General features: G+C 55.8%; 3 protein-coding genes across 22 annotated transcripts; all 3 read left to right on the top strand.

Moving 5' to 3' along the window:
- The first annotated feature begins 177 nt into the window (after positions 1-177).
- Positions 178-12,255, top strand: TIE1 (tyrosine kinase with immunoglobulin like and EGF like domains 1). Of its 2 annotated transcripts, none has more exons than XM_010716227.4 (23): positions 178-757; positions 1,219-1,506; positions 4,211-4,321; positions 4,445-4,600; positions 4,699-4,830; positions 5,047-5,187; positions 5,305-5,433; positions 5,781-5,926; positions 6,091-6,235; positions 6,464-6,622; positions 6,777-6,914; positions 7,020-7,310; positions 8,635-8,925; positions 9,158-9,471; positions 9,572-9,782; positions 9,939-10,049; positions 10,132-10,322; positions 10,449-10,562; positions 10,710-10,780; positions 10,938-10,978; positions 11,122-11,218; positions 11,428-11,527; positions 11,617-12,255. In XM_010716227.4, exons 1-23 carry the CDS (start codon positions 664-666, stop codon positions 11,686-11,688), a joined length of 3,543 nt encoding a protein of 1,180 aa, XP_010714529.1. In that variant the 5' UTR covers positions 178-663; the 3' UTR covers positions 11,689-12,255. The 2 variants fall into 2 exon arrangements, with proteins under 2 accessions (XP_010714529.1, XP_010714530.1); XM_010716228.4 differs by having other exon boundaries at positions 9,158-9,351.
- Positions 12,256-12,398: 143 nt separating this feature from the next.
- Positions 12,399-17,125, top strand: MPL (MPL proto-oncogene, thrombopoietin receptor). 19 transcript variants are annotated; one of them, XM_085231908.1, is made up of 12 exons: positions 13,154-13,271; positions 14,493-14,619; positions 14,741-14,916; positions 15,046-15,290; positions 15,355-15,511; positions 15,627-15,756; positions 15,860-16,032; positions 16,104-16,246; positions 16,313-16,472; positions 16,554-16,641; positions 16,714-16,801; positions 16,884-17,125. In XM_085231908.1, exons 1-12 carry the CDS (start codon positions 13,169-13,171, stop codon positions 17,097-17,099), a joined length of 1,806 nt encoding a protein of 601 aa, XP_085088034.1. In that variant the 5' UTR covers positions 13,154-13,168; the 3' UTR covers positions 17,100-17,125. The 19 variants fall into 19 exon arrangements, 17 of the variants coding, with proteins under 17 accessions (XP_085088030.1, XP_085088031.1, XP_085088032.1 ...); XM_010716331.4 differs by having other exon boundaries at positions 13,103-13,271; positions 16,313-16,641; XM_085231904.1 differs by having other exon boundaries at positions 12,399-15,290.
- A 137-nt stretch (positions 17,126-17,262) lies between these two features.
- On the top strand, positions 17,263-22,752 carry CDC20 (cell division cycle 20). Its single transcript, XM_085231909.1, has 11 exons — positions 17,263-17,405; positions 17,578-17,774; positions 18,309-18,454; positions 19,061-19,157; positions 19,688-19,816; positions 20,177-20,373; positions 21,055-21,149; positions 21,354-21,585; positions 21,776-21,901; positions 22,057-22,174; positions 22,473-22,752. The coding sequence occupies exons 2-11, from the start codon at positions 17,582-17,584 to the stop codon at positions 22,649-22,651; spliced, it is 1,512 nt and encodes a 503-aa protein (XP_085088035.1). The 5' UTR covers positions 17,263-17,405; positions 17,578-17,581; the 3' UTR covers positions 22,652-22,752.
- The last annotated feature ends 1,663 nt before the right edge of the window (positions 22,753-24,415 follow it).

The following is a 24,415-nucleotide window of genomic DNA, read 5'->3' on the forward strand; positions in this document are numbered from 1 at the left end:
GGGGACATGAGCTGGTGGCCCATGCCGGCTCATGGTGGTCAAGGTATCCTGTGGTGTGCACGGCCTCGGTGCCGGGGGCAGAGCCCATGAGGGTCAGCTCCTGCCTGTGGCTCCTGGAGTCAGGGCTGGCTCTGAACAATGGGTGGAGAGCAGGAAACGCCGCATGGGAAACAGGATTTGGCTCCGCCGCCGCCGCCGCCAGCCGCGGCCCCTTGGCCCCTTTCCTTTCCCTGCTCCACAGAGCCCTTCCCATAACCGCGGGGCATGCCGAGGGGATGAAGATGCCGCTGCACAGGCAGGCTCGGTGGTGAGATCCTGACTACTGCAGGCAAGAAAGGGGCTGGGAGATCCCGGTCAGGCTGGAGATCAGCATGGCTGGGGGCACCCTGAGAATGCCGTTCTAGCCCCACTGGAGAGCCCCACTGGGCAACAAACCTCAGTGGCCCCTTTGCCACACAGCTGGGCAGCAGTGGAGTGGGTGGGAACGAAGGCATCATCCACACCATGCCCCAGCTATGATCCAGAGGAAGGGGTCCTGCTCCCCCCGCTCGTCAAGCGAGAGTGCTGAGGCAAGATGGAGAGTGTGGAACAGGGGTCCTGAGGCTCCACGCATGTGGAGACCATAGTCAATTGCCACCACTGGGTCTGTCACTCGTGGCTGGGATGTGCTGGATCTTTTCCTGTGCCAGATTTGGGACACACTTCAAGGACATGGGACTCCAGTTTTATCTCCTGTTTCTCCTCCCATGGATGGCAGGTAAATGACTCCTTTCCCTTTGCCCTGCAGGTAAGCCCATTCCCCAGGGGGGTTTGGTGGGACGAGGCAGCTGTGGTGGTCCCAATCAATGAAGCAGGGACTCAGGAGGGGCATGAAGAGAGGAAACATCCCTGTGAGACTGATGGTTTGGAATACTCAGGGCTGAGCTTTCGGGCTGAACTATCCTCCTCTGTACCCCAGCTTGGGACAGGAACACAGGCAGATTGCAGGAGGAGGAACCTCATAACACTGCACACTTGGCTCATGCAGTAACCTGAGCCCATGGGGATCTCCAAAAAGAGACTGGAAGTGTCCACCGTGCCATCTCATAGCCTGGGGGCAAGAAGGACTTGAAAATGGGGTTGAAGTTTGGGTTATGGGGTCTATCCCTGTGACTGAGCTAGATAGAGAAGGCCATGTCCTGGTCTGGCTGTGACATTCTCTCATGTTCCCCTCAACAGGAGCCATTCTGGACATCACCCTGATTGCCAATGTGCAGAGCCTTTCCCACTCTGACTTCTTCCTCTCCTGCATCATGGGTGAGCGCGACGTGAGCTACCTGCAGATTGAGCGGGAGAACAAGATTGTGATGACGCACCCCAAGACAGGCTTCCAAAATTACCGCAACCGCAGCAACTATGTCCAGGCCAGGGGCTTCTCCATGCCTGACCTGGTGGGGATCCTCTACTGCCTGGGGCGCACACCAACAGAGCAGGCCCAGGTGGTCTACGTGCACAACAGCCACAATGGTAAGTGCTTGAGTGGGCTCTGGGGAGCGTGATGCACTCACTCGCTCACTCACTTACTCACTTACTCACTCAAGGCCAAGTTTGATGGGACCCTGGGCAGCCTGATGAACTGGGTGGGAACCAGCCCACGGCAGAGGGCTCAGAACTCGATGATCTTTAAGGTCCCTTCCAATCTAAGCCATTCTATGATTCATTGAGGCTAGGTTTGGGATCTGTTGGCACCATGGCAGCTCTTGAGTCAGCAGGCAGCTACTGCTGTGCCCAGCCCCTCTGGCCTTTGTGCAGAACATGAGAGAGGTGATGGACCACCACCAGGCCTTGTCTCACTCAAGCACTGGGTGTGAGTAGCGGCCATTTGGATGTTTGTGTGGTGCAGTGGGTTGATCTGTGGCATACAGGAGGTGGCAATTGGTGCAGTGAAGAAGCTTTTTCACCCCATGAGGATATGAGAAAGTTTCTCAGCTGCAGGAGCATGGCCCAACTCCAAGGGCGCTTCATGGCCACCCGCCAGCAGCCCCCGCCCCAGGGAGGTGTGCGGGAAGGGCGGCTGCAGGCAGTGGGTGGGAATGGTGCCCATGAGCAGGGCAAGGTCCAGGTGGAGGGAAGCCAAAGGAAGCGGTGAGGTCTGGCAATCATCAACCAAAAGCAGGGTGCCATCGGGCAGTGCCAGCCCCTGGTCGCACTGGCAGGTCTGGCTCTGCCCTCCAGCTGGTTCTTGGGGAGGGCATGGGGTTCACCTCCTGCTCCTGCTCCTCGTTAGGGCCATAGAAGCCTAAAGGACATCACCACACTGGGATAATGCCCAAGGAGACACAGTCCCCAACACTGCCCTCACTGACTTCACGACTCTTGAGACTAAGTTATTAGGACAGAAATTCTCTGTGATAGGTGTTTGCTACTGGGTGTTTTCAAGCTTTTTGTTAGAAAGTTTTGGCTAAAACATCTCCCTGCCCATGTTAAAATACTGCTCTATCACAGTGTTTTGAGCTGCGCCAGTATCTCCAGCTGGGGAACAGACTGCGATAAGGACCATGCCGGTGGGGCGCAAGCATCCTCTTAGGAGCAGGACTGCTCTCTGTCCTTGACCAGGAGCTCACACTTAACATGGCAGCGGCCTTATCAGAAACAGAGACAGCCGGTCTGGGCAAACAGAGCTCTGGGAGGCACCAAGGGAGGAAAGCAGAGCGCTGGAAAGTGGAACAGGAGGGACAGAGGGGAATGGACACGTTGCTACATTAAGGGAAAGAGGGGGGCTTTGCACACTGACGTGGCATTTGTGTCTCCCTATATATGTCATGAGTGAGGTGGTCAGTGGGACCCAGGTTTGTTCACTGGCCCAAACCCCTCCAGGAGTTAGAAGCGCCAAAAAAGCTGATGTTGCTCTGTTTAATTTAGATAAGGAAAAGTTTAGAAAAAAATTGAGGAAGACTGATCGAAGGAAAAAGTAACAAAAAGGTTAAATCTTTGCCAGAGGAGTGAGGGCTGTGTAAAGAAACCATGCTGAAGGCTCAAGTGTTCATTGAATCAGCTCTCACAGTGCAGCTCAGTGCTCACAACAGCATGTGTAGGGAATGCTGCCCAAGGACAGTGAGTGTCTTCTAAGATGCATGAGAGCAGAGGAAGGATTATCAGTTTTGAAAGTAAAAACACAGGAAAAAAAGACCAATCAGACCCAGAGAGGCAATCTGAGAAGGGTTTAAATCCAGCAAACTGTTTTGTCAGATCACCGAGCAGAGAGGTGTCCAGAGACGCCACAGCAGAAAAAATTAAATTATTTTATTTTTGCATCTGTGAGCACAATAGAGAACTTCAGGAAATCTGTCAGAGGATCTGTCTAAAATTACAGCACTGATAAGAGAAGACAGACAATAAATAGCTGAAACAAACATTGCCAGGACCTCTCCTTGCCTTGCAGTGGTGCCAGCGGTCAGGCTGCAGGGCTGCTGGTATGCTGCCAGCAGGAGTCAACTTCTGGTCGTTGGGGCTCCTGGTTCTCAGGGTGAGATGTGGTGCTCTGCTCAGGGCATCAGACCCTGGCTGCAGCAGTGTATTTGTGGCTACAGTGTAGGACCAGGTCTAAAGCTGCAAAACCCATGGGAGAACAATACTGGGTATATGGCAGAATAAGTAGATATAAGCTGGCAGGATGCTGGGCTGCAGGCACCACTGCTCCCATCCAGCACAGCCAGTTGAAGGGTGTGCGATCTGGCACACTGGGAGGCTCTGGCAGCCAGTATCTGAGTGTGCCCTCTTTTGTGTCATTGCTGGCACACCCAGGGCTTGGTTTCTCAGTGCTAAACATATTTATAGTCTGGTTTAGGCTCAAAGTTGTGCCCAGGCTGACTCACACTGTAGTTATGAGAATGGTGCATACCCCTACACCTTGGAAATTGGGTAAACATGTGAGTACTCTGCTAGAGGCAGGCAAAGACGCAGATCCTGCCCCTTGCCTACACACCTCCAGTCTGGCAGCAAGCAGCGTCTCATGCTGTCATATCTCCCCAGGCTGCTGTCACAGCATCCTATGCTGGGACAGCACAGGATACCCCAACCCTGGGTGCCATCCCTGTTCCCTGTGGGTCCTCTGCCTGAGGTGGATGGAGATGTGCATGGTGATGTCCCCACAGAGAGGTGTGTTAGGACTGCATAGCGGGGTGGCTCATCCAGGCACTGCCCTCAGCCTGCTCCTCCTTCTCTTTGGCAGCCCACCTCTTCCCGGAGAAGGCCACGCAGTCTGTGAATGTTGGCGAGCCAGCCACCTTCTCCGCCAGGGTCCTCAGGAGGAAGGAGATGGATGTAATGTGGAAAAGAAATGGCAAGTGGCTTCACAAGCAGCGCTGCAACCACCCAGTGCCCTGCACCACCCCTGCTCCTAGTCACCCTCACTCCCCAACCCAAGGGTGCAGCAGTTCCCAGGTCACCTCCTGTCTCCTCGCAGGTACCTACTACCAGACCACGGACCGAGGCGAGGTGCGGGGTGATCTTTTCACTCTAACACTCCCGAATGTCAGCATGACTGAAAATGGCGTCTACAGTGCCACTTTCATGGGAGATAGCCCTCTGTGGAGTGCCTTCTACAGGCTAATCGTTAGAGGTGAGTGGGACCAGGGAAGTGGCACTCCACTGTCCCCTCCCCATATGGTGGGGACGCACGGCCCAGTGCCAGTGTACATCCCTCTGATCTCCCTGCAGCGTGTGCTGCAAGGAAATGGGGTCCATCCTGTGAGAAGGACTGTCCTGACTGCCTGAATGGGGGCATCTGTCATGACCATGTCGGTGAATGCATCTGTCCTCCTGGCTTCATGGGCACCCGCTGTGAGAGAGGTAGGTCCAGTGGCTGCCTCTGCCCTGAGGGGATGAACTGTGTCCCACTGCACTCCAAGATCTAGTCACGATGGCCAGAAACTCACAGGACCCCCAGCATCTGCCCATTCCCAGTGCCCCCTACTTCTATCACCTTGGCAGGACAAACACTGGGGCAGGAACTCCTTGCCTGCTGGGGATGGTGCTGGGGAACTCCATGAAGCCCTTGTTTTCCAGCCTGCCGGGAAGGCCAGTTTGGCCGCAACTGCCAGGAGACGTGCCAGAGAGCCCAGGGCTGCAGGGGGCTGAGCTTCTGCCTGCCGGACCCCTATGGCTGCTCCTGTGCCTCGGGGTGGAGCGGCTCCCGCTGCAGCCAAGGTATGGGAACATGGGCGGTATCCTGCCTTGCCTGCTGGCTTGGGCACCAGCGCAGGCTGAGCACATGCACCCATACAGTGTGGCCAGGGGTAGCAGTGGACTCTCCTCTTCCCACAGCCTGTTCCCCAGGATACTATGGCCCCGACTGCGCTCTGATGTGTGCCTGCCGGAATGGTGGCAGCTGTAACCGTTTCAGTGGCTGCATCTGCCCTGCAGGCTGGCATGGGCAGCACTGCGAGAAGTCAGGTGAGGCTGGCACAGGGCCATGGAGGGGCTTTGTCCCCTGTGGGTGGGCTCCAGCTCCTTCCTCATATTAAAGGAAGCTGATACCAATCTCCACAGCCAGGTGGGCAGCCTGCCTTGCTGGTAAAAATAGCCCCCAGACCTATAGAAACCGTGGTACTGCAAGAGGGAGAGTAGTCTGGCTTTCTCAAATTAGATGTGCCAAAGAACATCCCTGAGCCCAGAGTGTGGGGTGGATCTGAGCTGGAGCTCAGTGCTCAGACATGACCCCCAGCACCGGGAAAGGTCTGAATGTCCTTTGTGAACAGGGAGAAGTGGGATGAGTCCTAATGCTGATTTCTCCACACCAGATCGCTTCCCCCAGATCATCAAACTGGCCTCGGAGCTGGAGTTCAACCTGGGCTCAGAGCCCATCATCAGCTGTGTGGCCACCGGCAACCCGCTGCCCGCAAGCGATGGCGTGGAGCTGCGCAAGGCTGATGGCACCATGCTCAAGGTACCTCAGAAGCCAATCCCCGCAGCCCCATGTTTTCACCTCACTGCCATCCTTTGGCACTGTCCCTGCACCCAAATGGCAGGATCCCCAACATGGTGGGTGACAACTCCACCAAGTGGCAACCCTGACTGCCATGGTGGCTGATAGCACCTCTGTGCCCACAGCTGGTCAAAGCCATCATAGAGTCGGGGCAGATCACATGCGAGTTTCAGGTGCAGCATCTGACGAAGGCCGATGCAGGGCTCTGGGAATGCCGAGTCTCTACTACTGGGGGCCAGGACAGCCGGAAAGTCAAGGTCAACATTCGAGGTGAGGAAAGAACTGCGGGTGCTGGGTCACAGCGTGGCAATGAGACCTCCCACAAGTGGACTACATGCCACTCATTTTGTGTCACAGTGGCAACAGTCAGGTTTGAGCGGTGATAAAACATTTGTTGGGATCTTCCCGTACCTGCCAAGGCTGGAAGGAGCCAAGAAACTGTAGATGTCCTCATACTGCTCCCAGTCCAACTGATATCATTTCTTCCTTCACCTCCAGTGCCACCAGCACCCCTGAGCCCCCCCAGGCTGCTGGCCAAGCAGAGTCGCCAGCTTGTGGTGTCACCTGTGGACTGCTTCTCTGGTGATGGACCTATTGTCTCTGTCAAGTTGCTCTACAAGCCCAAGGATGATGTCTCGGTGTGGTCGTCCATTGTGGGTACGTGGCTGTCAGGATGGGTACGTGGATCCTGTGAAGAGTTTGGGGTGTGCAGAGATCTCCATCTCGCTCAGCAAGATCCTCTGTAGTGACACTGGGAGGATACTGGTGATAGGGTGGGGGTATGGATTTGATATGTCCTCTTGGTTAACAGTTGACAACAGTGAAAACATCACTCTCATGAACCTCCGGCCGGTGACTGCCTACATTGTCAAGGTGCAGCTGAGCCGACCAGGGGATGGTGGTGAGGGCAGCAAGGGACCTGAGGCCATCATGGTGACTGAATGCCTCGGTGGGAAACCCATCCCATTACTCTGAACCTTTTCCTGCATGGTGCAGAGTCTACCAAGCCCCATGGCTGACATGCAGTGAGGTTTCACTTCCTTTTTGTTCACAGAGCCCACAGTCAAGCCTGTGATTGAAGGTTGGTCCATTGAGGAGAAAAATACCCTTCACGTCAACTGGAAATTGCCAAGTAATCATGAGCCTGCACATGGGTTCATTGTCCATCTTTTTGACTCCGCAAAGCAACTGGTCTGCAAGAAAAACATCACGTCCATTTCAGTGCTCTCTGCCCACATTGGGGGCCTGGAGTTCAACAAGGAATATGGGCTGGAGGTGCTGGTGTACCACTGCACCAGCCTGGGGCCCCCCTCTGATCTCTACAAAGTCATGATCAACAGCAAAGGTGGGTGACATGAGGCTGGGGTGGGGGGTTGCTTGCCCTAGAACATGGGAGACTTTAGGAGTCATTCCCCATGTGCACCTTGTGGAGAATGAGAGAGCCCTATAAAATCATAGAATCTTCTAAGTTAGAAAGGACCCTTAAAAGCTGTCTAGTCCAACTTCCCTGCAATGAACAAGGACACCTACAGCTAAATTAGGTGCTCAGAGACCCATCCAGCCTGACCTTGAATGTCTCCAAAGACAAGGCTTCCACCACCACTTTGGGCAACCTGTTCCAGTGTCTCACCACCTTATTGTAAAAACAGTCATCCTTATATCCAATATAAATCTCCCCTCTTTTACTTTGAAACATTTTCCCCTTGTCCTATCACAACAGACCCTGCTGAAGAGTCTATCCCCTTCCTTCTTATAGCCCTCCTTTAAAATGAGTAAGTGAAATAGATAACCTGGCTTTAGAAAAGAGAAAAGGAAAAAAAGAAATCCAGGGAATTCTAACAATAAACTGGTTATAAATGTAAGAGCAACCATCCCTGGGTTTGGCTGGTCCTGTATCCCAGCTCTGGTAGACTACGAACAGTCACTTGCAGGTAGATGCCAGGTACATGGCAAAATTGGTCCTCATGTTCTCACTAGATCCAACAGCCTCCAGCACTGTGCAGCTGAGAAACATCCAGAATGTGGCATTCAGGCCATGATGAATGATGACCAAATATAGATCTGTCCTTTCATGCCCACACCCGTGCTGTCACACTTGTCTACACGTGTTGCCTTTACAACACTGTAGCAAGAAATTTCTCAATACAATTACATTTGGGGGGGAGGGGAGAGAAGAAAAAAAAAAAGTTGTTTCCTTTTGCTTGCATTAACCCTGGTAATTTCACCAAATGGCCACGTCCCATCAGTCTGACCAACCTTTCTGGTAGACCAGAAGGGAAGCAGAGCACAAGGCATGTGGCTTCAGTGAGGTTGAGTGCAGTCTGGTACGTGCTGGGAGGGCTGTTAGGTGTCAGGTCTGCAGGATGTAATGCTTTCTCTGCTCTGTACTTTCAGAGCTTTGGGTAACTATGGGATGTGTGCTTTAGGATGTGGAGAAGGTCAAAAGAGGAAGTGGGAGTGATAAGATGCCTGACAACGAGTTCATGTTTACCTCCTGACATCACACAAGCATAGGCAGAGGGTCTGTAGAGGTCCTCAAGCCTGGCAAAGCTCTGGTTACCATAGCTGTTGACAGGAGCTGGAAGGGGCTTGTTCTGCTGCCACCAGTGCTCAGCCACTGCAGCATCAGGAGCCCTGTGCTGGTACTGATGCTCCACTTCTCTTTCCAGGGCCTTCCTCCCCACGGTCGCTCTCAGCAGAGTCTGTGTCTGACACAGCCATCAGGCTCTACTGGCAGGTCCCCGAATACCCCAACGGGGGCATCACCAAGTACATTGTAGAGCTGCAGCAGGTGGGGGGGACCAGCGAGCCCCAGTGGATTGACACCGACAATGGTGCTGAGACAACCAAGATCATTGGAGGCCTCAACGCTAGCACCACCTACCAGTTTCGTGTCCGGGCCAACTCCCACGTCCCAGGGGAGTGGAGCCAGCTGGTGAAAGCTAAGACCCTGGGGGATGGTGAGTGGGGAGTCCCTGCAGACCTGCACCTGCACCCAGCCCCTCAGTGGGTGTCTCACCTCTGCAGTCTAGGCACTGCCAACTTTATCTCACGGCACTGGGAGCTGTGGGTGGGCTGTAATGTCTGCATGGGCTCCCAGTGTGCTGGGACAGGGCTGAGGTCTTGCTGCTGAGCCATCCATGCAGCTTCATGCAAGGCTCAGTCATGGACAACCATCCTTCTTTTTGGCAGGAGCACTGAGTGTGCCACCCAGCCTGGGCAGCCAGAGCACTGAGCAGTCAGGAGTAGACCAGCAGCTGCTCTTGGCCATCATTGGCTCCGTGTCCGTCACCTGCCTCACCATCCTCTTTGCCCTGCTGGCACTTTTTCTCATCAAGAAGAACTTTTTCCACCGGCGCCGCACCTTCACATACCAGTCTGGCTCGGTGAGTGCTGCCTGCCCTGCCAGGACAGTGTCCCCAGCTCCCCACGTCCCAGCCCGATCCAGGTCACGCTCCATAGCCTCCAGTCCGGATGCAGCCAGACCTCACCTCCACACAGAGAGGGTGCGGAGCCCACCCTTGCCCATGATACCTGCCCTGTTGGCACTGCCGTGGGGCGGAGGGGTGCCCGATGCCTCTAACCTCAACCGCTCCCCTCTTGCAGGGAGAAGAGACCATCCTGCAGTTCAACTCAGGGACCCTGACCCTGACACGCCGGCCCAAGCCACAGCCCGAACCCCTCAGCTACCCCATCCTGGAGTGGGAGGACATCAAGTTTGAGGACATGATTGGGGAAGGGAACTTTGGGCAAGTCATCAGGGCCATGATCAAAAAAGATGGCTTGAAAATGAATGCAGCCATCAAGATGCTGAAGGGTGAGCATTGCGATGGGGCAGGCAGGATGGAAGCAGGTGGGAATGTAGTGGGAATGAGGTCGCATCCCAAGCAGCACTTTGGGCTGAGAAGGGGCAGGAGCTGTCTGTGGAGGACTGGTGGAAGGGTCCAGGTGTGCATCTCTGCTTTGCTTCCAGAGTTCGCCTCAGAGAATGACCACCGGGACTTTGCTGGAGAGTTAGAGGTGCTGTGCAAGCTGGGCCATCACCCCAACATAATCAACTTGCTGGGCGCCTGTGAGAACAAGGGTGAGGGCTGTTCCCTTTTCCCCACCGGCTACTGCCCTTTTCTGGAGACAGCCTGATCAGACCTGCCTCTTCCTGCCCACAGGTTACCTGTATATTGCCATCGAGTACGCCCCCTATGGAAACCTCCTTGACTTCCTCCGCAAAAGCCGAGTTCTGGAGACCGACCCAGCCTTTGCGAAGGAGCATGGCACTGCGTCCACCCTCACCTCCCAGCAGCTCCTCCAGTTTGCTTCAGATGTGGCCAAGGGGATGCAGTACCTGAGTGAGAAGCAGGTATGTCCCCAGGCACACAGGGTAGGGTTGTGTTCCCCTCTGGAGCAGCTTCTCCCTATATCCATTTCAAGTCCCAACTTTCAGTTCAACTCTGGCCAGCCGCGGCTCAGTGCTGTCCTCTCTCAGTTCATTCACAGGGACTTGGCAGCCAGGAATATCCTGGTGGGAGAAAACCTGGCCTCCAAGATTGCTGACTTTGGCCTCTCCAGGGGAGAGGAGGTCTACGTGAAGAAGACAATGGTGAGGGAGGAGCTAGGAGACTCCATAGATCCTTCATGGATGCAGAGGGCAGGATCCCCCAGCAGTGGGAAGCCAGCTGGAAGACAGCTGCACCATCCTCCCTCCTTCCTTGGGATGTCCCCTGAGGGTCACCCTCTGTTTCCCCAGGGCCGCTTGCCAGTTCGCTGGATGGCCATCGAGTCCCTCAACTACAGCGTGTACACCACCAAGAGCGATGTGTAAGTCCACAGACACCGAGGCTGGGACACAGACATGGCCACCCCTGTCCCTCTTCTTGGCCCCATCCAGTCTCACTGTGAACCCCTTCAGCTTGTCCCCCTCCTCATGAGTGGGATACAGCTGCTGGCTCCGTCACAGCCTAACCTACTATTTCAGGTGGTCCTTTGGCGTCCTTCTCTGGGAGATCGTCAGCTTGGGTAAGGCTCATCTTTAGTCCCCTCCACCCACTCAGGTCCCTGCAGGTCCTCCTGTAGCTCTGGAGGGGACAACCCAGGGGATGTCAAGGGGATGAGGGCACCTCATGCCCCCACCACAACCACACGTGTGTATGTGGCTGCAGGGGGCACGCCGTATTGTGGGATGACGTGTGCTGAGCTCTACGAGAAGCTGCCCCAGGGCTATCGCATGGAGAAACCCCGCAACTGTGACGATGAGGTGTAAGTTGGCAGTGCCCTGCGTCCTCTCTACTACGTGTGGGAGTTCTTGATGGCTTCTGGCAGCCTATCCTGGTCCCCTGTGCACCACAACTGGAGGAAGAGCCCCATGCCTTCACGCCATGCTTTTGTCTCCTGCTCACTTCTCCCCATCTCCCATGAGCAGCCTTTCTGCCCACCCCACCCCATGCACACACACTCTCTGCCCCCAGGTATGAGCTGATGCGGCAGTGCTGGCGCGACCGTCCCTACGAGCGCCCACCCTTTGCCCAGATCTCCATGCAGCTCATCCGCATGCTGGAGGCCAGGAAGGTGAGTGGCCACGTGGCCAGCCATCCCCGTGGAAACCCACCGAGCACACCTCAGCATCTCCCCTGCTCCTGACTTGTGTTCCCATGCAGGCGTACGTGAACATGGCTTTGTTTGAGAACTTCACCTATGCAGGGATTGATGCCACTGCTGAGGAGGCCTGAGGCTGCACACAGCTCCACGCAGCTCCCACCAGCTTGTACCCCCATAGCAGAGGGGCAAACGCCAACTCCCAGTCTGCTGGGACACCACTGTGGGGGCTGCCTGCCACCCCTGCCCAGCAGTGACCATGGCTGAATAACAGTGGCCCCTCTGGAGTGCATCTTTCCTGTAGCAGGACTGCACTGTGCCCTTCCCAGTTGCTTTCTGATGCATGCTGGCTGGGGAACACGTGTGGACAGCCCCAAAGGACAAGTGCCAGCTGTGTGCCCTACACGGTGTCTGCAGCAGAAAGAAGGGCCCAGTCCCCAGGAGCTGGGATGCTGCAGCCCACGCTCTGGCAGGACACAAACATCCAAACTGCAGGGTGAGAAGTGGAAGCAGAGACCCGGCAGCTCCCTACCCTGCAGTTCTCAGCATGCTCCACTGGAAGCAGATGGTGAGCATCACTCTGGCATGGGATGCAGCAGCCCCAGTGAAGGAGGAATGATGTGCACAGTCTCCAGCTCAGCACTGCCCCTTGGAACTCAATGGCTATGTTTTTATGGTCAATAAACATTGTACAAGGGACAGCTGGCTCTGGTGGAGAGATGGGGAGTTGATGCTTTGCTGCTCTTCTGGAGGATGTGCCCAGTCCCTGTGTTGTATGTGACCCCACAGCAAGGCATTTTTCTTTCTGGGGAACGGCCTCTTTTCCCCAGATCACAATTGAAATGTGTCAATACCATTTCAGTTTCCCACTACTTGGCAGCTGCAGCCATTAATGAGCATCCTCTGCTCCACGGGTGAGGTTGCCAGTGAAGCAGTGACAGGGACCAGCTGCCCCAGTGTGCCACCACCTCTGTGCCTGCCTGCTCAGCTGTGAACGGCACATGGGGCAGCCGTGTTGAACCAAAGGGTTTGTGCATGTTGCCTGCAAAGCCCGGTCACCAGATGGAGAAGGAAGTGGGACTGGATTGAAAAAACATGACAAACTGGTGCTGGCTGTTCCTCCCTTAGCTTCCATGCCCCCAGGATGGCGGTGACATGGGGCAGATTGATGCCAACCTGCCTGTGGCACAGCAGGGCCACACAGAGTGGGGCAGCGTAGGGTGAGATGGAGCCGGAGCCACCATCCCACACCCTGAGCTCTGACATGACACCGAGGGTGCGGGTGTCCCCAGGTCCCACCCAAGTCTGCCCAACCCATAGAAGGGGCCTCCCTGCTTCCTCGGTGGCTGTTTTTCTTCCCACCCCATGCAGCTAGCCACAAGGGCAGGACGTGCCGCCTATCTGATGGGAGCAGTCTCTCTTGGCACTGTGGCTGCTGGTGAAGGGGCCGCAGCGCGGTGGTTTTGGGCACGGGGAAGTGCTGGTGATGGGGTGAGGGGAGCCTCCAGCCAGGCTTCCTGAGCAGCACAGCCTACACTTCCCAGATAAAGGTATCACCCTGCAGAGCCGGGGCAGCAGCCGGGGTGCTGGGAAGTACCAAGCGCAACAGGAGGGATGGCAGCCTGCCTGCACCAAGGCTGGCTGCCTGCTCTGCTCACTGCTGTCCTGCTGAGCCAGCACAGCCCTGCCATGGACACTGAGCCAGTGACATCCCAAGGTAGGTCCTGGAGTCATTATTCCTCCACGGGTGGATCACAGGGAGCTGCGCCCTGCAGCAGCCAGGGAGGCGCAGGATGAGGGAGACGGCTTCAGGAGGGTCTGCTGGAGGATGCGTTTGGTCACACGTGGGGCACTCCAGGGTGCTTGCAACAAAGGGGTGCCTGCTTCCTGCAGCTGCCAGCCACTAGTTTGGGGTGGCAGCTCTCAGCCCCATGACATCACGCTGCACCTACATGTAATGCAGTGGCACTGCCCAGCTTGGTGCCAACTTAGTGCCCTATGGGTTCTTTCCATCCAGCCCTGAGCCAGCCCTGGCAGGGTCACCGATGCTTTAAGCTCTTCCTTAGGCCCTTATACTCTTTCTATAACACTATATAAAGCATTAAACCAGACAAAATGTTTAATCTCATGCTCCTGTTTTCACACTCATCCAAGATCTGTGGTCAGACTGCTATAGTGGTCACAGGAGCACCCTTTAAGTCACCCCTACAGGTGCAGGAGGAGGAAAGGAGGCTTCGGGCTCACCTTCTGCTTCTGTGCCAGTGCGATGCCTGAGCTTGCCTTGTGCCAGCTGCAGAGCAGTGCCATGAGAGTGCTCTGGGAACCCACAGGACATGGCCAGAGCAGAGGCACGCAGGTGCCTGTGCCACCCTGGGGCTGGGTGGGAGGCAGTGCCAGGGGAGGTCAAGAGAGGCTGGGGTGGCTGGGGGTGCGAAAAGAGAAGGGCAGGTAGGAGAGAGAGGGCTGTGGTCTGCGGGCAGAGCGTGTGGGGAGGAAGGGGTTGCCATCTGGAAAAGGAGGAACAGGGTGAGGGGTCAGGGCAAGGTAAGGGGCAGGGAGAGCAGGGGGACACCTGGCAGACATCTGGGGACCGTGGCATTCCTGTGCTCATTCCTTTCACCTGGAGTGGGATCAGCCCCACTCAAACCCCACACAAGCCCCAGGCTCTTGCCTCTCCTGGAGCACTGCTCTCCTTATCGCACTTCCACGTGCCTTCCGGAGTGAGTCGAGCCGGGGTGCTTCCCGCTGATCTCCAGAGCCTATCTGACCACAGAGCTATTCTGGGATGTTTGTTTGTTCCAAGGACCCTGTGTGCTGGGGAGGGGGAGCAGTGGTGATGTATGCATCCCTCCCTCAGCGCTGGCGGGGGACTCGGGCAGGAGGGGCCACGCAGGGGATGAGGCAGCCAGGGACTCTTTCATGCCCAGCCTCCCACCAGATGCTGTGTTGCTGGCAGAGGTGCCCGAGGACATCCTCTGCTTCTCCCGCTCCTTCGAGGATCTCACGTGTTTCTGGGATGAGGAGGAGGCAAGCGGGATACACCGCTTCTACTACTGGTACAGCAGGTAGAGCCGGCGGGGACATGGGAAGGAGTGGTGACACTGAGGGACCTCTGCCATGCCCAGATCCCCTCCCTTCAGCTGGCCCCAGGCTCAGGGTGCTCGAGGGCCCCCATCTGTTCCTCAGGGATGCACCTACCACGTGTGCAGTCTTCACACAGCGCCGTGGGGCCAGTGGGATGCGGCAGATCTGTGTGTTCCCCAGCCAGGACGTGCGGCTCTTCACCCAGCTCCACATTCTTGTCCTGGACGCTGCCACCAACCGCACCAGGCACAGGCGGGATCTCAGCGTGGATGCAGTGGGTGAGTCTCTCCCGTGGCACAACCCTAATCCCTACACCTCAGTGCCCCTTCCTCTTCCCGCCCATCACTGGCAGCATCTGGGCCTTGCAGCTGCTGTCACACTGGGGATGCCCCAACACATTCCTGCAGGTCTCATCGCCCCACCAGTGAACATAAGTGCCCACTGGGCAGGAGCCACAGGGCAGCTCCGTGTGTCGTGGCAGCCGCCACTTGCTGACTACCCCAACTTCTTCCTCTATGAGGTGTGCTACCATCCCATGACCCCCAAAGTGACACCCTGTGGCACGGCACCCAGGGACCTCCCTGCCCATCCCACCAACAGAGCCCACCCGCCTACAGCCAGGGGAGCTGCAGCCTTCCAGGGAACAGTGCAGGTATGTACAGGGGCTGTGGGATCTGGGGCACGTGGCAGCACCCCATCCTAACCACTCTCTTTAGGGGCTGGTACAGGCCGACACATGGGTGATTCTCCGGGAGCTGCAGCCAGGGGTGAGGTACCACATCCAGGTGCGCAGCAAGCCTGACGGCACCTCAATGGATGGTGTCTGGGGGCCCTGGTCGGAGGTGGTGGTCGCAGAGACGCCCCATTCTTCTGGTGAGAGACTGTCCATCTCCGCTGCTGGGGGCTGCAGAGTGCCCACACATGAGAGTTGGGTTCTGCGGGGTTTGGGAAGAAGCAGCCCACTCTACCCTGGCTCTCACCTGATCAGAGGACATCGGGCTGCACTGCAGCACTCCCGACCTGCGGTGTGTGCGCTGTGTGTGGAGCTGGGACCCTGCAGAGCACCACAGCACCCACGAGCTCTTCTACCGGGCATCTCCGAGTGGGGCTGGCATGAGGTAAAGGGCACAGCAACGACACAGAGCCGTGCCCCCAAGCAGAGAGCAATGGCAGCAGTGCTAGCACTGCAGGATGACTGGCTGCCCGCTCCCTGCCACACAGGGAGGACACGTGGCAGCAGTGTGAAGAGGCCAGCGCGGGGACACAGGGCAGCCACACCTGCACCTTCCAGCCCACGGCCGGCAGCCCCATTGCCGTCCTGGTGAACGTCACCCGGCTCCACGAGCTACCTGTGCTCAGCTACTTCAAGGAGCCCTTCTGGCTGCACCAGGCTGGTGAGTCCGTGCACATCCGTCGCTCGGGGCGGGGTTCTGATCCAAGGCAGCGACACGTCCCCACCCCGCAGTGCTCACGGAGGCCCCGCGGCACGTGCAGGCGACGGCGGCGCAGGGCCGGCTCAGCTTGCAGTGGCTGCCGCCCCTGGAGGCGCTGGCGGAGCAACTGGAGTACCAGGTCCGCTACGCCACGGACGACAGCCCCGACTGGAAGGTGATGCAGGGACTGGCACGGGGCAGCCGCAGGCCCCGAACAGCCCCAGCTCAGCTCTGCCCACAGGTGCTGCAGGTCCCGCGGGCGGCCAGGAAGGAAGTGCTGGACCTCCGGCCCGGTGCCCGCTATCGTGCCCAGGTGCGGGCGCAGCCCGGTGGGCCGCAGTACCGGGGCAGCTGGAGCGCGTGGTCCCAGCCCGTCGTGGTTGACGTCGCGGCTGAAGCGGGTAAGGGCCGTGCGGGGCTGAGGGCGCCCGGGTGGGACGAGGAGAATAGGCCCGCAGTGCGGAACCGCCCTTCCGTCGCAGGCTGGGTGATCCCGAGCGTGACGGTGGCACCGCTGATCTTCACCGGAGTGCTGCTGGGGCTGCGGTGCACCTTCCCGTCCCTCTACAGGTAAGGCCGCGCTGCCGGCAGCGGGGTGCACGGGGCCGGGGGGCTGCCCACATCGCCCCGCTGCCTCCTCAGCAGCGTGAAGCAGAGGCTGTGGCCGCCCGTCCCCGACCTGCACCGCGCACTGGGCACCTTCCTGCACGACAGTCCCAAGCAGGGCCAGGTGAGCGCCGGGCCGGGCCGCCTCCGGCCGTCCCGCAGCCCCAGCGCCGCCTCGAGCGCATCTCCTCATCCCCCCTCCACAGCCCGGCGCATTCTACAAGCAGCCGCCGGAGGACGCCGTGCTGCCCTGCCTGCTGGAGGTGCTGCCCGGACCCCGCGGCGAGCCCGGGGATCCTCCGCCAGAACCCGCTGCCGGCCGCCCGGTGCCCAGCACGGACATCGCCAACCACTCCTACCTGCTGATGGGCGGCTGGGAGCCGCGCGGAGCGCCCTCGGTCCCTTTTCCCCCTGGGATATAAAGTATAGACCGTAAAATATAGACCAACCACGCGGCCTCCTCGCTCCTTTGCGCCGCCGCTGGCCCCGCCCCATGCCCGGGCAGATCCCGTACCTCGACCCTCGCCACTGCCGGACAGACCGCGTCCCGGCGGGGAAAGCCCCGCCCCACTCTGCGGCTTAGCCAATCGCAGCGCGGCTGCGCGGGGTCGCCATGACAACGTGCGGCGGTTTAGATTTGAAGCGACCAATGGGAAGGGAGGCCGCGCGGAGTTTAAAAGCCGAAGTGAGCGGGGGGGTGCTGCGTGAGGCTGAGCGGGGACGTGGAGGTGAGAGGGGCCGGCGGCGGCTGGGCTCCGGGCCGGAGGGTGTCGAGGTCCGAAGGGGGGAGGCCGTGGAGAAGGGTAGTCGCCGTGGAGAAGGGTGGTCTGAGGCGCGACCTAACGGGAGGGGAGCGGCCGTGCCTGGCTGTGCCCCGCTGATCCGGCGGGTCGCCCGCAGCGCCATGGCGCACTTTGTGTTCGAGGCGGACCTGCACGGGCTGCTGAAGCTGGACACGCCGATCCCCAACGCCCCGCCCGCGCGGTGGCAGCGCAAGGCCAAGGAGAGCGCCGGCCCCAGTCCCGCCGCCAGCATGTCGCCCATGAAGCCGGCCAACCGCTCCTACAGCGGCAGCAAGACGCCGTCCAAGACTCCCGGTGAGCGGCGGCGCCCAGCGGCGGGGTGGGAGCGGGAGCGGGGCTGTGCCGGGCCGCGCTGGGATGCCGGGCGGGGCTGAGGGCATCCCTCGCTTCTGGCTGCGCGGAGCTCCGCGCTGCGGCCGGGCGGACCGCCGCTCTCAGCCCATCGGCCGGCCGCGGGATGCGGCTCTGCTGGGACTCGGTGCGGGAGCCTTGTCCGCTCCGTGCGCTGTAACGGGGGAAATGGCCTCCCCTCCTCCGTGAGCCCTGGCGCTGTTGTTGTGGCAGACCCTGGGCGTTATCTCTGTGGCTGCTCCCGATCTGAGCTCGGTGCCTTTATGCGAGGAGGTACGGGGGAGGCTGGGAATAGCTGCGAAATGCGGCTCGAGCGGCTTGTGTGCTCTGAGCCCCGCTGCGGTCATGGAGCTTGTCTCTGCTGTAGGCTAAACTGCTAAAGTGCCTCTTGGAAACGGTGTTCGTTTTGTTTTGGAAGTTTGTCGAATGCGAACTCCCTGGGTATCTCTAAAACAATATTTATGTATGTGAACGCAGGCAAATCTGGATCCAAAGTCCAGAGCACCCCAACAAAAGCTGGGGGGGATCGCTACATTCCCAACCGCAGCGCTATGCAGATGGAAATGGCCAATTTCCTCCTAACCAAAGAAAATGACCCTGCTGAAAATTCCCCTACCAAGAAGGTGAGCACAGTACTGAGATTCATATGATTGTCACTAAATATCTAATCCTTTGTGACTTGTCACAGAGAAGCAGCCTCTAAAAGCAGGCATGGGGCTGAAGGTCCCCACCAGCTCCACTTCTAGCGCTGGGCCTTTGGGAGCCTGCAAGTGGAACCTGTGCGCAGCCTGCACGTGTGGGCTGAGCACATAGCTGCTCTGCAGAGGTATTTCTTTAAGCACAGGCTTCTGCTTTGGTCTGTGCAGCTTCTGATAGTGGAACTTGGGCTACTGAGACTTTTAAATAGAGGTTACAGAGACCTGTGAGCCTGAGCACTGTGAAACTGCTGGCGCTAGCTATTGTAGGACAATGTCTGCATGGGGAACAATTCTGGAATGTGCACATAGCGCTCTGAAATGTGTTTATGAAGCATTTGGTCCCTTGTGACTATAGCTTTCTGCATGAAAACAGCACCGTGTCCTGCTGATGGTTTCTGAGGAAAAACCTACTTTGAGTTGCCTGTATGCAGCTGAATCCCACAGTGCAACCGAACTGTCTTCTACCAGCTGCAGTTTTGTTTAAAGGTGGTATTTCAAATGAGTCTTGCTGAGGGTAATTTGTTTTTCTAGGAGCAACAGAAATCCTGGGCAGTGAATCTTAATGGCTTTGATGTAGAAGAGGCTAAGATTCTCCGCCTTAGTGGAAAGCCACAGAATGCTCCAGAAGGTATGATGCAGAGTCAGGGTGGTGCAATGCAGGGTCTGTTTGAGGGACTTAGGTACAGAGATCTCTGTGGGGAACTGTAACACATGTGGCCCTATTTCTGGCCGTGGGAGAGATCAGCTGACTGCATCTCAGAGTTCTTTGCACACTGGAATCTCTCTCAGGTTTCCTGAAGTTCAGGGGCTGGCATAACAGCTGGCATGTTGTTTGTGTGAGGTTTCTCACTGTTTTATAAAAGCTGGGTTATAACTGCCACTTGTTAACTTGTACTGCAGATAATGTATTTTCCTGAAGTCTGCCTGTAAAAGCTTCAAACTTCCTAGGCAAGAAAGTGAATAGCAACAGTCAGTTAAACATGTTCTTGTGAATTGGGAACCACTCTGATTCAGTAATTAATACTGTCAGTAAGGCTATAACACAGTGCACTGATATCCACATATCTTCTCCAGGGCTTTGTTCTAACTGAAGGGGTTTTCTAGTTGGGTGAATGGTCAGGACGAAGCAGGATATCAAAGCTGTTTCTCTGCACACAGGCTATCAGAATAACCTGAAAGTGCTCTACAGCCAGAAGACTACACCTGCTTCCAGTAGGAAGCATGGTAGATACATTCCCTCAATGCCAGACCGGATCCTGGATGCACCAGAGATTCGCAATGACTACTGTAAGTAGGCTGCAGCGTTGAGATAATTTTGCAGTGGGGCCAACATGGTCTGAACTGAAACTCTCTAATTGGGCTGTTTCAGTTCCTCATGCACCCAGATTGGCATTGTCCAGTTCTTGAGTGTCTTTGTGCTGCCTAGTAGTCCAAAGCACCATGTGGGTGACTTGAATTGGGGCTACTTGACTGGGCATGGTGGATCCCTGGAGGCTGCCCCTTCCCTGCATGCACACGTGGCTGGTGCAGGTGGGAGATATGGCATTCAGCATTAGTGAAAATAGTTCACTTCTGTGCTGTGTGAAGATGTGGGTGGGGCTCTGCATATAAGCACTGTGTCAGCTGCACTGCTCTTCCAAATTGTAGATCTGAATCTCATTGACTGGAGCTCTCAGAACTTCCTGGCAGTGGCTCTGGACAACTGCGTTTATCTGTGGAATCACTCTTCTGGGGAAATCATCCAGCTGCTGCAGATAGAGAATCCAGATGATTACGTATCCTCTCTGTCATGGATTAAAGAAGGAAACTACCTTGCTGTCGGCACAAGAAATGCTGAGGTCCAGGTGAGTGCAGTAAAATGAGAGGTGGTCTACTGTGGGGCCCTGAAACAAAGTCTTGGCTAGCACAGGAAAGATACAGTGTGTTCTGACTTGTCTTTATCCTTAGCACAGGGAAGAAGAGTGTTCTAGGACTAGTTTTTTTTGTTATGGTTCAGTGAATTGCTGCCCATTGTGGGAGCAAAGGGGTGAAGTGGATGACTTGTGACAGAGGCCTGTAGAGAACTTGACACTGATGTGCTTCTCTGCCCGAGAGCAATATTGTCTGAAGGTGCCCTTATGCTCACATCATCATTAGGTAGCACAAATTTTAAGTAGTTTCTTACAGCTCTGTCATCTGCTCTCCAAAAGGCTGTAAGTGACCTTCACTGCAGTGGGAATCCTTACTGTGCTCTTATGACTATTAGTGGTTACAGCCTCTGTCTTGTGATGTTGAGGGTGCTAAGCTAAGACTAGTATAAGGGAAGTGTCCCCACCCACCTGTGGTCAGTGATGAACTTCAGCAGCAAGGCAGACTTTAGGGATATTCTGATGTCTGGAATAACTCTGTTTCGTACATGAGAAATTAATTGCTGTTCCCATACAGAAAAGGTCAAATGCCAGAGCCTGTGTAGTAAAGTTTCCTGGCAAAGCAACAGTGCTGCTGTTCCTTACCAGCTGGGGAATGTAATACTCTTGCCTCTCTAGCTATGGGACATACAGCAGCAGAAGCGTCTCCGAAGTATGACCAGCCATTCTTCTCGTGTGGGGTCCCTCAGCTGGAACAGCTACATCCTCTCCAGGTAAAGCTGGGGGTGAAGCAGCTTCCAGCTGCTGGACACAGTCAGTTGTGAAGAAGTTCTGTGGCTGCTCTGCTCATGTCAACAGGCCAGTGATGGTGGTTAACACTGGTTGAAACACAATGGCAAAAAAGGCAGCTTTGCAATAGCACAAAAACAGCTTTTGGTGAAAATGAGCAAGTCTGACACTGCATCTCCTCTCTGCAGTGGGTCACGAACTGGCCACATCCACCACCATGATGTCAGAGTGGCTGAGCACCACGTGGCCACTCTCACTGGCCATACACAAGAAGTGTGCGGACTGAAGTGGTCTCTAGATGGCCGCTACCTGGCCAGTGGTGGCAATGACAACCTGGTGAACATCTGGCCATCTGTCCAGGGAGACAGCGGAGACTTCACTCCTGTACAGACCTTCACTCAGCACCAGGGTGCTGTCAAGGTGAGTGCAGGTCTGCTGTGTGGATAGTGTGGGGACATGTCTGTGTGAAAAGCAGGTGTGTAGCACTTGCTGTAGTCCCTGCCCTGTTGGAGGGAGGCTACCCTGGAGCTGCTGTGGCCCGAGCTTTGGAAGATGCAATAGGGAACAGGCTGCCTTTTGTACTTCTTAAAATGAACTGATTCTTCCTCAGGCTGTGGCATGGTGTCCGTGGCAGTCAAATGTTCTAGCTACTGGAGGTGGAACCAGCGACAGACACATCCGCATCTGGAATGTCTGTTCTGGCACCTGTCTCAGTGCTGTTGATGCCCACTCCCAGGTGAGACAAACATCATGGTGATAAGATTCTTTCTGGCACACATGATGGCTCCTGAGGCCTGGGACAGGTCAGGGAGCCATCAGGGGCTCATCCTTGCTGATGAACATTAGCACAAGTAGCTTGTGTGTCTTCATAGTATTTCTGCCTCTTCACAGGTCTGTTCTATCCTGTGGTCAACAACCTATAAAGAGTTCATTTCAGGCCATGGCTTTGCACAGAATCAGTTAGTGATATGGAAGTACCCAACAATGGCCAAGGTCACTGAACTTCGAGGTAAGCTGGGCTCTTTGCCTGAGGAAGGGAGGGCTGAGGGCAGATTCAGTCCTCAGTTCAAGTAGTCTGTTACTCGTCTAACCTGAAGCACCAATAATAATAAAAAAGTGTCCAGGGACATCCTCTAGAAGCTTACATGCTGCAATTGTAAGCCAAGGCTGTGGCCTCATAAGGCTTCAGTATGTTATGGGGCACTGATGCAGGCTGTTGAGGCTTATGAGGAACACAAGTGCAAGAGATGGGGGGAAACCATGGCTGCACTTAGAATCAGCACAGCCCTGACTGTATTCTTCCTTAGGTCATACTGCCCGAGTTCTGAACTTAACCATGAGCCCAGATGGTGTAACAGTAGCATCTGCAGCTGCTGATGAAACACTGCGGCTTTGGCGCTGTTTTGAGATGGATCCCATAAAGAAGAAAGAAAAAGAGAAGGCAAACAGTGCCAAAAGCAGCATCATTCACCAGGGCATCCGATAAGTGCACAGAGTTGGTGCTGTGGGAAGTTGGAACATGGGCTTACACACTGTACAGTATTTTAAATGTTAATAAACAGCTTTAATTTGCCTTTGCCTTTTAAAGCTGATGGAAGAAAGTGCCATCTGTAGCTTAGATCAATAAGAAACTTCCCTGAGGTTTGTTTTCTGGGCAAGAAGTAGAGCTCTGTTTTTAGGGCCAGCTTACAAAGTGGGCTTCACCACTGGCAGCAGTAACTCTTCTCAAGATGAAGTTAGTATCTAGTCTGTGCCTGTAAAGCAAGCTCTCTTCAATCCTTCCTCTAGTAAAGTCATACCGGCAACATCCCCCTCCCTTTGAACATCTTAAACTAAAGGATACAGTGAAACTTTACCTGAGCCCTGAGCAAAGACCACCCTGGCTACAGCTGCCATGCTATTCTGAATGTGGAACTGCATCGTCTGAGGCTGTAGGGCTGCACCAGGGTACTGTGCACCCACCCAGCATGGGCTATCTCGGGAAGCCTGGAGAGCTGTGAATAGCATCTTAGTGTACACAAAGCAGCTTATAGCAAAGCCTATGCAACTCATAGCCTGCTTTCCCCTTCCTTTTCATACAGTGCCATGCTGCACCAGGTTCCATCCACTTCTGCCATTTAAGTGCAATTTAAGCAGACAGAAGCCTTCAAGGGGGGGCAGGTGATAGCATTGTGTGCTGTACCAGGCAGCCACTACCTTAGGCCCATGGGCAGCAAAGAAGGGCTACACACAATGCTGGTAAAGGGGAGTATGGCGTCGCAGCAGCTGCAGAAGGAGGAAGAGGAGGTAGACAGGCAGAGCTTGAGCACAGGAGTGACCCCTGTGCCCAACACCTGTCACCTGGAAGAGCAAAGGAAGGCTAGGGGCAGATGAGGTCAATTTCCCCTCACATGCAAAGCTCAGGGCAGCAAGTGGATCCTACAAGGAAGAACTCACAAGATTAGTTCCCTTCCCAGGCCTGGGCTGCTGCTTTAAGAGCCTTGCCCCAGTGATGGAAGTTAAGGCAAGTTTGCTGCTCTGTGGTTTCCACTACTAAGTCTCACTTGTCATCTATTCCTGGCTCTGGAAAGAAGGCTTTGCATGTCTGAAAGCACAGTTTTTCCACCTATCCCAATGTAATAGTGGTTTATCTTACTCAGGGCTTAGCTTGCCTGCGTCCTTCGCACATACCTCCAGAAACTGCTTCTACATGGCTCTTGAAATTCCCCTGAGCATTACTGGAAGGAGATGGGATTACAGTGTTCTTCCCTTGGCCCCATACTGGCCCAGCTGCCCTAGAGGGAAGGAGGGGACTAGGTTCACATGCAAGCCCAGCAACTGCTATATAGGGTGTAAACACAGTTTGGAACTGTCTGCCCCCAACAGGGAATAAATGACTAAGCTCCACAGCCCACCCATGGAAAGATCACAAGCTAATAGGAACAATTGGAGGAAGGGCATACAGAGCACACAGAAGGAGCAGCCCTCTTTTAGAATATCAAGTGTAAGTAGTTTAAACTCCTGTTACTATTTCAGGCAAAAGCAAGGACAGTCCTGTCTTCACTAAGAGCCAGCTAGAAACAGGGAGGGGAAAGGAAGCTAAACAATGGCAGCACTCTGTCTCAGCTGGACTACCTCCTGCTCCAGCTGTGAATTCTGAGCACTGAGCTGATATGCCACCACTTTAGCAAGGACCAGAACTCTCCTCTCAGTCCCTACCCCCAGAACAGCATCAGGGGAAGAATGTCTACAGGGCAGCAGCCTGTCCTCC

Source organism: Meleagris gallopavo, chromosome 10 (assembly GCF_905368555.1).
Source record: "Meleagris gallopavo chromosome 10, MGAL_WU_HG_1.1, whole genome shotgun sequence".
Classification (NCBI taxonomy): domain Eukaryota; kingdom Metazoa; phylum Chordata; class Aves; order Galliformes; family Phasianidae; genus Meleagris; species Meleagris gallopavo.